The sequence below is a fragment of the Lonchura striata genome, chromosome 2 (genome assembly GCF_050655825.1).
Source record: "Lonchura striata isolate lonStrDom1 chromosome 2, ASM5065582v1, whole genome shotgun sequence".
Lineage (NCBI taxonomy): Eukaryota > Metazoa > Chordata > Aves > Passeriformes > Estrildidae > Lonchura > Lonchura striata.
Window position 1 is genome coordinate 118629529 of NC_140704.1, and position 13908 is coordinate 118643436.

At 39.0% G+C, this 13908-nt stretch overlaps 1 protein-coding gene across 8 annotated transcripts in view; it reads right to left on the reverse strand.

Moving 5' to 3' along the window:
* Nucleotides 1-327: 327 nt before the first annotated feature.
* PLAG1 (PLAG1 zinc finger) overlaps nucleotides 328-13908 on the reverse strand; it is a 51683-nt gene continuing 38102 nt past the window's right edge. For 4 of the 8 annotated variants that reach the window (XM_021555680.4, XM_085573833.1, XM_085573832.1 and 1 more), the window contains 3 exons: nucleotides 10837-10936; nucleotides 6723-7081; nucleotides 328-6121 (listed from right to left, as the gene is read on the reverse strand). In XM_021555680.4, the coding sequence (XP_021411355.1) occupies nucleotides 4858-6121; nucleotides 6723-6964 (1506 nt within the window). In that variant the 5' untranslated portion in view covers nucleotides 6965-7081; nucleotides 10837-10936 and the 3' untranslated portion in view covers nucleotides 328-4857. Of the gene's footprint in view, nucleotides 6122-6722; nucleotides 7797-10836; nucleotides 13902-13908 lie in introns of those variants that run through there. The other 4 variants (XM_021555682.4, XM_085573837.1, XM_085573831.1 and 1 more) reach the window with 3 other exon arrangements.

The following is a 13908-nucleotide window of genomic DNA, read 5'->3' on the forward strand; positions in this document are numbered from 1 at the left end:
AAGCTGCAGCACTATTGTTTAATAGCAGCAAGGTATATTTTATAATCAGGGTATGTGGACAATAAATAGTCTGTTTCTTTGGATGTGAATGTTTAAAATGAAGTTCTGCTGCAGCTTCATAATGTGATTGCTATTTTACAGAGCTTATACACAAAAATATATATGCAATCTTTTTGTCTATATTTTATACAAATACAACAGTAGTTTGTGAATACATTTTAAAGTACAAATACATGATAAGCAACTCAATTTCCCATATCACAGGATAGCAAATTTTAAATGCAAGAAACATATACAAATTCAGTCTGGAATGCAGGGTTTTCTGTGTTCTTTTTTTTTTCCTCTTTTTTTTTTTTTTTTTTTTTTTGACTCAAAACTTTTATCATTAAAAACATTTTAGCATACAAGTCCAAACAATTTTTCCATTAGCTAAAAATATAATTTCAGCAATCCAAGTCAGGTTTGGGTGTGACATCATTCACCAGTATACTCTTCCCAGTTTTTGTCTAAGGCTTTCAGTAACATATAGTATGTTCTTCACTCCACACCATATAAAAAGCCCATACTTAACATTAACTAGCAGTCACCTATTTTTGTGAACAAGAGCTGGGCTTGTCAGCGTTTAAATTTGCATGTCCAAAATTTTAGTTTTGCAAGTGCATATGAATACATTGTGGTGTTGCACAAAGTTCATTAATGACAAATTAAGTCACAGTATAAAAATATATCATACAACTATAGGTCTAGTATAGTCCTTTTTTTTCTATGGGTAAAAATACATCTGAATGAGACAGGGAGGTTTGTAGCACCATGAGAGGAGTTGTATCCCAAGTTACATTAGCAGCATGATCCAATATAACAATATTGCAGGAGTGTTTCTGAGGAGATAAACATTCACTCTGGTTCAACTGTACCACTGAAGCTTATACTGAAAAGTGTTTACATATGATTAGCAATAGTTCTGTGTCACTTCCAGGGCTAGATAACTGTTATCAAAAGACACTGCCTTCCAACAAAAGTAAGACACCCTTATTGCATAAAAGCTTTGGGACTACCCAAACACATTTTGAACTACTGTGGCATTACTTGTAAGTTGAGCATGATGCTAAGTAAGCTGTGGTTTAAACTGTACACTGGGGGGAAGCAGGATGGGCAGCTAAGCCTATAATGGTTTACTACATACCAGATAAGTACATATATTTCAGAGGCTTATCTATAGACTGAGAAGAATACAGGAGAAGCTGCTAAACCAGTGTATGAGACAGACATAACAAAGGATGCAGGATCCCCATTTACAAATGCAGGATCAGGCCCAAAGTTAACTTCAGACAGCAGCATAGTGATGACAGGATGTGATAAAAAAATCGGTATTGAATACTGCATGTTAAATATTTTTGACAAAGTTTACCATCAAGAACTTCAGAAGACAATTTGCAAATGGTGAGGACAAACTCCTAATTGTTTTTGACTGGTATTCAAAATGGCAGTAGAAGACAGTGTAGTTTGAAATATGTAAACCTAGTAAAAACCATTGTAAAACCCTTAAGAAAGACACACTGGTTCTGTGCAATATAGCAAATTGATAAGAAAACACTGTAAAAATGTACCTGTTTAAAATTACAATGTCTACCATTTTGTACACAAAGCATTATACCAAAGGCCTACATATATGTAATCTAATGGCACTTGAAACAAATTATAATAAAAGGTTTTATAATAAAAAGCATAACCTGTAAGAAATTTTCTTAAAAGGTTTACGTTTTCTTTTTGAAAGTGCTATATCTTGTAATATGTGTAACATAGAGGTTGACCAAGCTTTATTTTAAAAAATATTGGCCTATAATACAAGTTTAGCTCACTAGGCAAATGATCCTGAAAATATGTACTCTTAACATTCATTATTAGCTTAATAAAGCAATCAGCTCTGGCTCATGTTTCAGTCAGTATATGGTTTTTAAAAACCGCTACTGCCAAATTAACAATAAATCACTCTATTCCACAATTTACTACTAATAAAGCACAAGCAACAAGTACACAAAAAAAATATATATTAAAAAAAAAAAAAACAACAACAAAACAAACTCACTAGAAGTTTAGAAGTTGCACAAAGAGTGGTGCATGATCAGCCAGCCCTCCCCCCTCCCACCAAGAATCCATGGGAAATCAAGAAAATGGGGTTTAAAAACTAATGGTTTCATAGTGGCCAATATTGACTCTGCCTAAGCGATGCTCAAAAGCACTCTGGTGGTGTTGGTATTGCTTAAAGGGTCAGTCTGCTTCCATGTTACCCTACATCCTAGTTCAGCTGCAAACACTCTGAGTGCAGCCACACACTGAAACCCTGACTGAATGAGGTTCAATATCTTGTCTGAGGTCTCTATTTCTCAAGTGAAATGTATATCTAACTCCAAGTGAAATGTCAATCTCTTTTCAGGAAGCTAAGGCACAAACAAAGTAGTAAGGGTTCTGGCTACACACTAAGAAATAGGTGTTGGCAAAGTCTCTGGGGGTTTTGGTTTTTATGAAGTCTTTCAGCAGCTGGGGCCGAAAACAAGTGGCTCCAGACTGGAAATTTGTGTGCCAGAGGCTGCCCACGGAGGGCAGTGCTGCCCGGTCACACTGCTGGGCCAGCTGCAAAATGCCAAGCACTCACAGCTTTCCTCTGCTGCAGGGAAAGTTGCAGATGCTTGGCTCCACACAGGACATAACCCACTGCAGGAATTAAGTCCATTTATCTTCATCTCAGATTAAAAAGATGGAGAATAAACCCAAGTTTTTCTTAGATGCGTTACGGTTGTTCATGTAAACTAGAGCTACATTCGGCTGCATTCAGCTTGTGCTCTGTTCATCTGTGTTTTTCTTTCCTTTAGAAAAGTGAATGGAAAAAAAGCAATATTGAACAAATCATTCAACTGAAGATGTAAGCAAGTGAGCAATCTGTTTCACAGAAACCAGAGGAAGCAGTCGTGAAGCAGAGCTAAACGCCCACTTTGAGATAACATGCTCCTAATCCCAAAATCTAGGAGTTATTTGCAGAATTTCAAAAGGTATTTTCCTTATTAACACATCCTTATTGTAATGCCTTTGGAACACAAACACATTTATAAAATTGTTATTTTTCAGTAATAAAATTTAAATACACATATGTATAAAATAGTAAAACTACACCTGCATATTGCTCCTAGCATTAAAAAAAAACAGTAGGAGCTACTGATAAAACATCCGGAGCATGAGCTCCTTAAATGGGAGCAACTTTTGTTTCTGTGAAGTATATTTAGTTTAACCACTTAAAACCTTATATCAATTCTCATTATTGTTTGAGAGATACTAATGTACTCGATTTCCATTTTTTAATTCCTTGTACAAAAATGACAAGGAAAACAATGTTATTGTTGAATTACAGCAAATCTAGTTTGCTTTTATGCATCACAGGGTTGGTTGTTTTTTTAGGTTTTTTTTTTTTCCTCTTTTGGTTATTAGGGATTGGGGAATAGAATATATATTGCAATAGGTAAAAGTGGTGTAAGCAATATGCTTTTACTTCACTCCTAAGAGTCCTGTCTTTAAATCTTGGCAATGGGCAAAAAGTCCCTAACCAAGTACCCAGGTGTAGAAAGTGTGATTAACAGCTAACTTGTTGCTTAGGAGGACATAACACACCATGTAACACAACTGAAAAGATCACTCCAATAAAAATGAAACAAAACAAAACAAACTGGTAGTTGCAAATTTACATTCACTTTCTGACTGCACACTAGTTTTGAACTGAAAATAGGTACACACTTTCTGGCTGGACTTGATCCACCCTTTGGTGGTGGCAGCGGGGAGAAGACTGACGCCTACAAACGTGAACACACTACTGGCAGGTTCCTATGCAGTACTCTTTCTATGCTACTAGAGAGAAAAAACAGCAAGTTAAGAATTAAAACAAAAACTGCGACAAAATACTCTGCATGACTACATTACACTTTAATATTTCAAGATCAGCCATTAATTTTGCCTGTTTCCCTATACCAGAGTCACGAAAGCAGAACAACAGTTTCAAATTCAACTTGAAACATCTGTCATTTAAGAAAGCAGAGATTCTCTGTCAAAATTCTGTTCAGCCCTAATTTTAAAGAATTATACTATTTTTTTTTTCTTCTGTTATCCATAACAGGCCACCAAAATTTAAGCCAGAAAATGGCAAAATTCTTAACAACTTTTATAATGACTTTAATACAAGTCAAAATGCTATATATATGTACATGTGTATATATGGACTTCTATATATACACACACAAGTTTTCAGAAAAATCTGAATTCTATATTTATTTAAAAAATTTAGATTTGTCATTAGAGAACAAGTCAAATGTGTCACCATTTGGGAAGAGGATTTGTCTGGAAACAGACTGGAGAATTTTTTCCCCAAATCTCAGGAATTCTTGTGATACATATTTTAAATTGATTATTTGCAAATAGTAAAATATATTAAAAGGCAAAAGTGGCAATTCTACCACTGACATCAATAAAACAGAATAGCTGGTATGGTTTAAAAAGTTTTAGAAATGGGATGAGTGTTGTGAGTTTGCTTGGGATGACTCTCTACTGAACATTTTAAATGTGTAAATTGGCAGTGAAAATGAAAACAATACAATGAGACTGTTTAAAAAAAACAACAAACCAAAGTAAACACAGCTGAGAATAAACACTTTCAAAACATTTTTAAAAAGTTAATTTAAATTTCTTACTGGCTTCATGAGATTGGTACTGTACAAAAGCAGAGAATTTATAATGTCTTATAGTAGGCACTAAGTTAAAAATGGTCACCTAAGGCATTTCTACAAATAGACAGTTAACAAGCCAACTCTGTACATCCTATTGGAAAGCTTGATGAAATCGTGGTAGGGTGGTGGTTGTGCTTAGACTGCTTGTGAAAGCTGCTGACAATGAGTGTAGAGACCCAAGACCTATACTATTGCTAGGATCTTGTGGATCCTGGGTTTGTGGTGGAAGCTGAGTCATAGAAGAATGTGCCTCCTCTTGCGTGTAACTCATCCCCAGGTTTCCCACTGAAACAGAAGGATTATAGGGAGGGCCATTGACAGGTATGAAGTTGAACAGCTGAGAAAAGTCCAATGATGGGGCATTTAGAGGTTCGCTAATAGGAACGGAGCCCTTGGAAAGGGAAACTTCCCCAGACCCATCATCTAGAGGCCCTACTTGTGGATCCAGCCCTAGTTTTGATGAAGATGCTTGAGAATCCTGGGATGAAGAAGGCATACCACTTTGCAACTCCATTAAGTAACTTTCAATTTCCCCTTTCAATGGCTGTTCTTTTTCAGGCATAGAAATTGAGTATGAGGTAGTACCGAGTGGGTATTTCAACGATAGCTGGTGAGAAGGGTGGACAGACTCCATATCTATTGGACAAGGCATTCCCAATGGTAACGATGTGGCAACCATTTGGTGTGCAGATGCAGAACTCTGCATGGATTGAATCTGAGTGTTGTAGAGATTTAATTGCAAAGTGTTTGTAAATGGCTTTGATGTCAGTTCACTGGAAGGTAAAGACATCACTGGAAGCAGCTCATCCTTAATAGGCACAGAAACATTGCAGGTAAAGGGATCTAGAAGGTCCATTGGCTCTGTTTTGACCTTCAGAAGTTCTTGGTTGTGACTTTTCTTCATGTGACGCGTGAGGTGATCCTTCCGCCCAAATCTCTGTGCACAGTACTGACAGAGGAAGTCCTTTCTTCCAGTGTGCACTACCATGTGTCTGCGGACATCCTTTCGGGTGTAGAACCGACGATCACAGTGTTCACACTGGTGCTTTTTCTCCTTCACTCCACCCGACGACTTGCCTGCATGAGTTTTTAGGTGCTCCAGCAGCACTCCTGTGCTTTCAAAAGTCTGCAAACATACCTTACAGGTGAGGTCACCACTTGTTGCAGCATGCAAAGCCAGGTGACGTTTGAACCCAAGCTTGGTATTGTAGTTCTTTCCACATTCTTCACACTTAAAGGCCTCTTTGTTGGGATTGTGTGTATGTAGGTGATTCTTTAGGTGATCTTTTCGGTGAAACATTTTCTCACAATAATTACACTTGTGGGTTTTCTCAGGAGAATGAGTAGCCATATGCCTTTAAACACAGATATATTCTGTAAGTAATTATTTTGATCAAAAAACACACGTGCTCATTTTTTAATGGCAGCTAAAGACTACACTAAGGGCTGCTTTGCAACAGAACCTTTTAACTGAAAGCATGACACTACAAAGACAGTTTGACAAATTTAAATATAGCAAAACACGAGCCATTTCTCTTAAATTGACACTTTAGTTTTGGTGGGTCTTAGCTACGGTAACAGGGGTATATGGGCAAGTATGAAAGTACTTGTGTAAAAGTCCATAGCCAAAGAACTTTCAGTCCATACTCTTTTTCTTGTGACAATTCCTTATACAAATGAAAATTCTACGCTCATTAAAAACAAAACGAAACTAAACAAAAACAAAAACAAACAAACAGAAAACAAAAGCAGAAAACAAATTAAGAAACAAAATCAAAGACATTAGCTTGCAAACTTAGGTAATTTAGAATTCTAGAAACAATCCAATAGCTACTTTAATTAACACATCCTCTCTGCAATCAGCTGAAGGAGTACAGAAATATATACTTTTACACGGCTTAACACGGCCAACATAAAATAGATAATATAATCTGAAAGATAAATAGAGTTTAATACCTTAGTAATTTGTACTTAGAAACAAAGGCCTTGGTGCAGTCTTGTTGTGTGCACTTGTAGGGCCTCTCTCCTGTGTGAGAGTATGAGTGAACCTTTAATTTCTCAACACTGTTAAAGGCCTTGTCACACAGTTGGCAAGGAAAGTTTTTTCTTGGTTTGGTTTCACCACGCTTACGTTTCCCTGAAGGGACTTTCTGGGTATCTCTTACTTCTGACAAATCACCAGGAATGACAGTGGCCATCGCAGCCTAAACCAGGCCTTCTTGTTGGACACTTGGGAATTGCCCAACTCCACTAAATGATTTAGCTTTAGATGGCTTCTCAAGTTTCATGTGGTCGTAAAAGAAAGCAAAAGGGGACTGGAAAAAAAAAATAAGAAACAACTAGTTTGTAACTAAACTTAGATTTTGAAGTTTACTTGCTATGTGATGCTTCTGAATAAAACTTAAAAATAAAGTTAGGTTCAGCTGGTCTAATGTAATACCTACAGGTTTCTTTATACTATTTGCTGCAACTCTTAAAATGCATTGCTCAGGATGAACAGATCCACATATGCCCTGAAATCACACCTCACAACTTTCCCCTCAAGCACTGATGTAGAACAGAGTTTCTGTCAGATTAAGGGAAGCTTCAGGCAAAGAGTCTACCTACCCAGGCACCTTTTGGCAGCTTCCGATTTCAAAGGAATTACAGCCGCGCCTGTGGTGTTTGCACAGACATCCCCCCCACCCCCCACATACATACACACAACTATCAAAGCCTATAAGCCTCAAAATGTTTGAAAACCTGCACAAAACACAGCAGTACCCATGCAGACACTATGGAGGGCAAAGCTCATGTTCCCTTTTGGATATACCTCCCTCCCCATGATTACTGCGCATCTATGCATCTACTCTGGCAAAATGCATGCACTGCCAACGATGCCTAACACAGGTGAAATTCTCCTCTGAACTCACCCTCTGCTAACAGAGTCTTGATCTATGAATGGCAGAAGTCCCACGGATTAGGGTTAGATTAGACAGGTCAGGGTTTTATCAGCCCAGTCCTGGAGACCCCCAGCCTCCTCATGCTACCCTGTGAGACATGAAGGCTTGTAAGCATTCAGACTCAGGCTAGCAAAGGATGGAGGCTCCAAGTCCTGCCCCTGTGGCACAGCAAAATGTCAACTAAACCTGAGGCTTTCATTGTAAGCATGTGCGTGACGTGATCCTTGTGTCTCACTTGTGGTTGAGAAGTTTTAAATTCGTCATCTGGTATCATATAGTGGCAACTGGGCACCTGCCACCACAGGGCACTCAACAGCCCTCCTTTGTCAGGGGTTGCTGACAGCTTCGCTTCATCCTTGGAGCACAAGTGCTACTATAGATACCAAAATCCTGTGCTACCCAGAGTGGGAAGGGTGGAGCGTGAGGTCTGCAGCAGCAAGGACAAAGAGGACAGCAGGGCAGTACTCAGTGCAAGCATTTTTGAGGGCTGGAAAGCCCCAAAATTTAGCCTTTCTCCCTTGAAAGTGCCACCATGCACCCCCAGCCCCGGTGCCACGGCAGGGGCGGCCGGGCCGGGCGGCACCGGGGCCGGGCAGCGCAGGGCTCGGTGTCCGGGCAGCGGCATCGCCCTGGCAGCAGGGCCGGGGGAGCCGCAGCTGCTGGGACAGGTGGAGCTGGGCAGCTGGAGCCAGGCAGGCACCACCAGGCTGCAGCTGCTCCGGCCCAACGCCGCCTCCCTGGAAAACAAACCGGGCTCTTCCCTGCTGGCAAGGAGGGAGGCTGGGTAGCTGGGAGGGAGCCCTGGCCTGAGCTGTCCTCTCAGCCCTGCTGAGGCTCAGCAGAGATGGAGGGAGCCAACTGCTCCAGAGAGGAGTGGAGAGCAGAGCCCAGGTGTGCTGGGGGAATAACAACACGGTCCTCTCAAGTGCCCTAGAATGAGGACCGTCCTGGAAGAAAGCAAGAAGGAAGGAAAGCCTGAGTTTTCCTCTATGCATGGCAGGACAAGAGAAGCAGGGAGAGGAAGAAGGAGAAGTGCCTCTTCAATGTCTGCATTTTAAGAAATCCTCAAACCTCCATTTTAAATCTTCCATTAGAAATGTGTACACAGAGTATGCCTCTGTCTAAGCCTTTTCCTCCCTCCTTCCCATTTTCCCTTGTCTTTAGAGAAGGAGAGAAGCACTGGCACACCAAGATGAAAATCTGCTTCCTTTCAACCCTAAAGCCCCTGAATGACAGGTTAAACTATGCTACCTCTTTTAAACAAGTGGTTTTGCAAGACCACCTTATTCCCTTAAATTTCATAAGGAAACACTAACTTATTTTAAAGATACCTAGTATTTCTTTAAGGACTCTCTTGATTTCAGATTTGTCTCAAACTCATTCCCATTCGTGGGATGAAGCCTGGAGACATCAGTTCCATGAGTGGGAAAATGCACAGGTCTTCAAAGTATCAGCTTAATTTTATTTTCTGTCTCATAATCAACAATCTAGTTCACTAACTCTAGTTTATAAAGAACAGTTGTTTGGAGACCTAAGAGCAATAATTTTTTTCAATAAAAGTAAATGAAGACCAATTGCAAAGACTTCAATGAAGCCACCAATGTAATCAAAAGGAGAGTCTGATTAACATTGGAGTTGTGATATATCTGCTGACTGAAAGTTGTTTTTTTTTTAAATATAGGCTTTAACCAGAATCCGGTAATAAAATTAATTTTGTTCTTCTTTTAACGAACACATTGGTTTTCAGTGCATATTGGCCTGAATGTAGAATGAAATTTTATTTTAGTCTAATCTGACAAATGAAGTTCAGGGTGGAGAAGAAAAATCCAACCTGACCTACACTTGCACAGGGTACTTTTATACCACAGAGGCATGTGCATGAGACCCATCACACAGAACTGAGAGCACAGCAGTCACAGCCCTCACCACATGGCCAGGGCACACTTACAGCCCCAATGGGGAACAAGGGATCCAGTCCCTCTGCCCCCCTGCCAAATCCATACCTAGCTTTAGACAAGGAAGTCAGGATTAGCAGAAAAGGCAAGTGAACAGTCTCCAAAGCCTGCTCCATGAGAGTGGGGCTACTTTGGCTCAGCAGCAAGAGGAGTCTGTGCCCAGACAGTGACAAGAGAAATGGAGACAGCAGGAAAGATACACAGAAAGAGGATGAGCCACCACAGGGAGGGAGAGTGGAGAGAACAGGGATGGGGGTGTAGGGCTAGGGAGGCTCAGGGTGTGCTGCACAGGCATTGGGAATATCTAAGGACATGACGATAGGGGTGAGCTGGTAACACTGGGGTGGGTGGGAAGGAACTGAACCTCAAGCTGGGGAGATGCAGGATATGAGGCCATGCAGAAAGGTGAACCTGATGTGATGTCAATAGCAGCCTGTGTTATGAAACAACATATTAAGCTTAACAAATTAACATCTGACAACTTCTCACTCCTTTTCTCAATGCAAAGATCACATCTCAGGCTGGAAACCATCCTATATTCAGGCCAATATAAGATCACTCTTTTCTTCTCCAAAATTTCAGGTAACCTAGCTGCTGTGCAAGTCAGAACATTCACAGGGATGAAAAATTTGGGTTTTGTTCCTCTACGATCAAAACTAATTAAGCTGACTTTGAACTGTGTTTAAGTGTCCTTAAAAATGCATCATTAGAACAAATATAGTGTGATCCAATCTTTGGCAATGACAGAGTTTTATTAAAAAAACATGTATGCACTATTATCTCAGTATCACTTCTCAATAGGCGAGGCAATTAAGAATGCCAGTACTGATCTCTGAATAGCAAATAACCACTTTTTTTTTCTTTTTTTTTTTTTTTGGGTGTGGATATATAGACTGAGCAATGGAGATAAAATTTAAAAAAAACACTGATCCTCAAATATTAAATTTTCCAAAGACCAGCTGAAAGCATTTTATGAGTAATATTGCCTGCTTGTGTCTCAACATATTATAACTTAAAATCCACATTCTTACTGGTGCTTTCACAACTGCAGGATGAACGATTATATGTAGTATCAAATATAACAAACACATTACACAAAAGCTTATATATAATACTATTTTTAAAGAAGCATATATTTAAAGAGGATTAAAGCAACCTCTGTTCAATGCACACCTGATGTTTGCCCACTAAAGTCCTCAGATTTTGGTCTTAACCAGTTCCGCTGACTCTTCTTGGAGGAAACCAGAATCCAGTACTTCCCATTTTTACTGGTCTGAAAAACAAAAGGAACAATGGACTAGACTCCAGCAAAACCAGTGCATTCATAAAGGTTGTGATGCAGCAAGACCAGGGATTGGAAAGAATCGGAAAGGAAAAGTTAAAAGGGACAGATCCAACCCATGCACAGAACATTATATACTGTTAATTATAAACTGTAGGAATCATTCTTGCATTATCAGTAGCAATTATGCACTTCAATTTGCAGTATACTTACATAATTTCAACTAATGCTATGCTGGACAGTGACACATAAAGAGATAAAATTAGACAAAAGCAAAGGAGTTTTCATATAGTTAAAAAAAATAAAAATCCACAGACCACAAATAATTTAGATGTAACAGCAAAACATGTGAAATGCTGGGCCCAGACTTGAGTTTCTTACTCAGAAAGGACTGAATAAGAGAAGATTCTGGATTAGGCCCAACTTTACTAGAACCTAATGCCTTCATTCTGCTTAATTATACAGGAAATAGCAGCTTAAAAGGTGACCTGCAAAGGAAAATAAAATTAATTTAAAAAAAATAATAAACCTCTTAATGATTAACATGCTACAGGTAAATCCCAAAAGAGGACAAGTCTAGGTATGCCTGAGCAAACTGAGAGGGCCCTTTTGGAATTTCCCTTGTATCTCCCTTTCCTCTGCCATCATCCTTTTGTAAATTTGCAGCAAGTCTTCCTTGTCTTGCTAGAAGGCCTCCTGGATGACACAGGTATACACAGAAAACATGTTCAGCGCCTCCTTGTAATGGGGAGGTTCATCCTGTCCAATTCTTCCAGATGTGTAAGGGCAAAGCCCTATACATACCCCACAGCAGGCTGAAGCTGTTTGGCAGGAGCCCTGTAGTAATGTAACATTTCCCCCCACACAAAACATTTTCCCTTCTGGCTTCCCATTCATTCCAGAAATCATTCTTCCTTTTGATACCAAGTTCAGCTCTGCACAGCCCCAGCATCCTCTCTTGGTGAGTGTGAATGTGAGCAAACAGGTGTCCCTAAATACCCATTAATGTCAGAAGTGCTTAAGAGCAACCGACGGAAGCTCTCTGATGGCTGAGGAACATTTATGTGGGGCTTTCTACACACAGGCAGGAGGCAGAAGCAGCTCCAGTAGTCAAAGAAAATGTTCTGTTTTCAACTAATGTGCACAACCCTCACCTCCACTTTTTGGGGTTCCCAAATCATCTTGTTTAAGGGAGAAAATGACGATGACTCCTTATCTCCTCTCCCAGCAAGAACCCTATAAATCCATTCCCCTGCAATGCCCATCTCAACATCTTCCACTATCACAAAGGAAGAGTTTCATTCCCCATGTTTCTGCTGAGGTACTACTATTGTTAAGTATTTTACTAATGTACTACTATTGTTAGATAGACAATATTTAAGACAGACACATAGATGTAATGGACTAAGTCCTCATGGACTTAGCTCCTTCACTATTCACATTTACAGACTATTTCCTGTTTGGAAAAAAGACCCCAACAAATCCTGTTAAATTATTATCAAGTCCTCTCAGTGGCATTTAACATTTTCTCTTAAATGTTTATAGTCCTCAATGCTCATCACACATCTAAAGTCACTCTAGCAAAAAGCAGATGACCTCAGGGGCAGGCCACTAGAGACATGGAAGGACTATGGAATCAGGGGAAAATGAAGCAACTGGAACAAGTAAATAAACAAGATAAATACGAGATGTAGCTAGAGGAGCTACAGGAGCTGAGGAGAATGAAGGAGGACAGTCAGATACTCTCATTCATTCATTACCTTACGAATACAGCAAAATCACAATGCAGTGGATCCAGGTGAGGGCAATGCTACACCTACAATTAGTGGGATCTCAATTTCTACAGGGCCATTATTACGTAAAGAGCTCAACAATGTACACACAAAAAGGGCTACGTTTGTATGAGTAATGAAAACATTTACTCCTTTTGACAGGATTTAGTGAAAAGATAAAATAATTCCTATGCTTTGCAACAATAAACATGTTATTGGAATAAAGACTTTTCCTTATGCACGGAAGACAAAAGTTATCCATTATAATGCTGATTTCTAGACCACCTTTCTCAGAAGCTTTTAGTGTTTGAAAAGTTCTGAGGCATAATACTGGACAAAGATGTACCATTCTCCTTGTAACTGCTTATAGTCATAGTGTTACTAAGCTTTTCACCTAGATGAGGTAGGAAGAATTTTTAATGAATAACGAAGTTTGAAGTAGTCTCCACATGAAGCAGAGAAGCATCACACTGCAAAATGTGTTGTCACACACATGTGCCCGAAGCCCACTTGGGTATAATAAAACATAACTTCTCTAATTTGTCAGAATTTTTACAATTTGCCATATCTTCCATAATTTGTGAAGCACTAATTTTGCTAAGTATCCTGATAATTCCAGGTTAGATAATATTTCAATTTCAACTAAAAAAAGTGCCCCAAAACCCTTGTGTGGAAGATAAATAAAATAAAATATAAATATAAAATAATCTATTCCTTTTTATTATTAAAAAGAGTAACACTTTTTTTTTCCAAATTCACAGTTCCTATTTTAAAATCTGATAAAATACTTACACTTGAAAATATTTTAAAACATTTGATATCTCAACTAAAAGGATAATGAAGACAATACAGAAATATAACCAATAATCCTCCTCCTAACTTGCATTTCATACTTAAGAGGGGTCAAGCACAGTAAAGGAAAACAACAGATTCATGGTTATTTTCTTTCAAAATAAAAGAGCAATAATTAGAACACAGTACTGAGAACACAGTATTTGTCATTTTGCCTTTTATATAAAACAGTAAATCTAACTTCAGTTCCTGAAATCAATCAGTTTTAAACCACAGGAAAGGTCCTAGAAATATTAGAATCATAATAGTGGTAGAACTCAGTAAGGAGTTAATAGCATTAGAGTCACTGTGGGTTTTAAATATTTCTTTAAGGAAACAAAATGGAAAGTGGTTACTTAC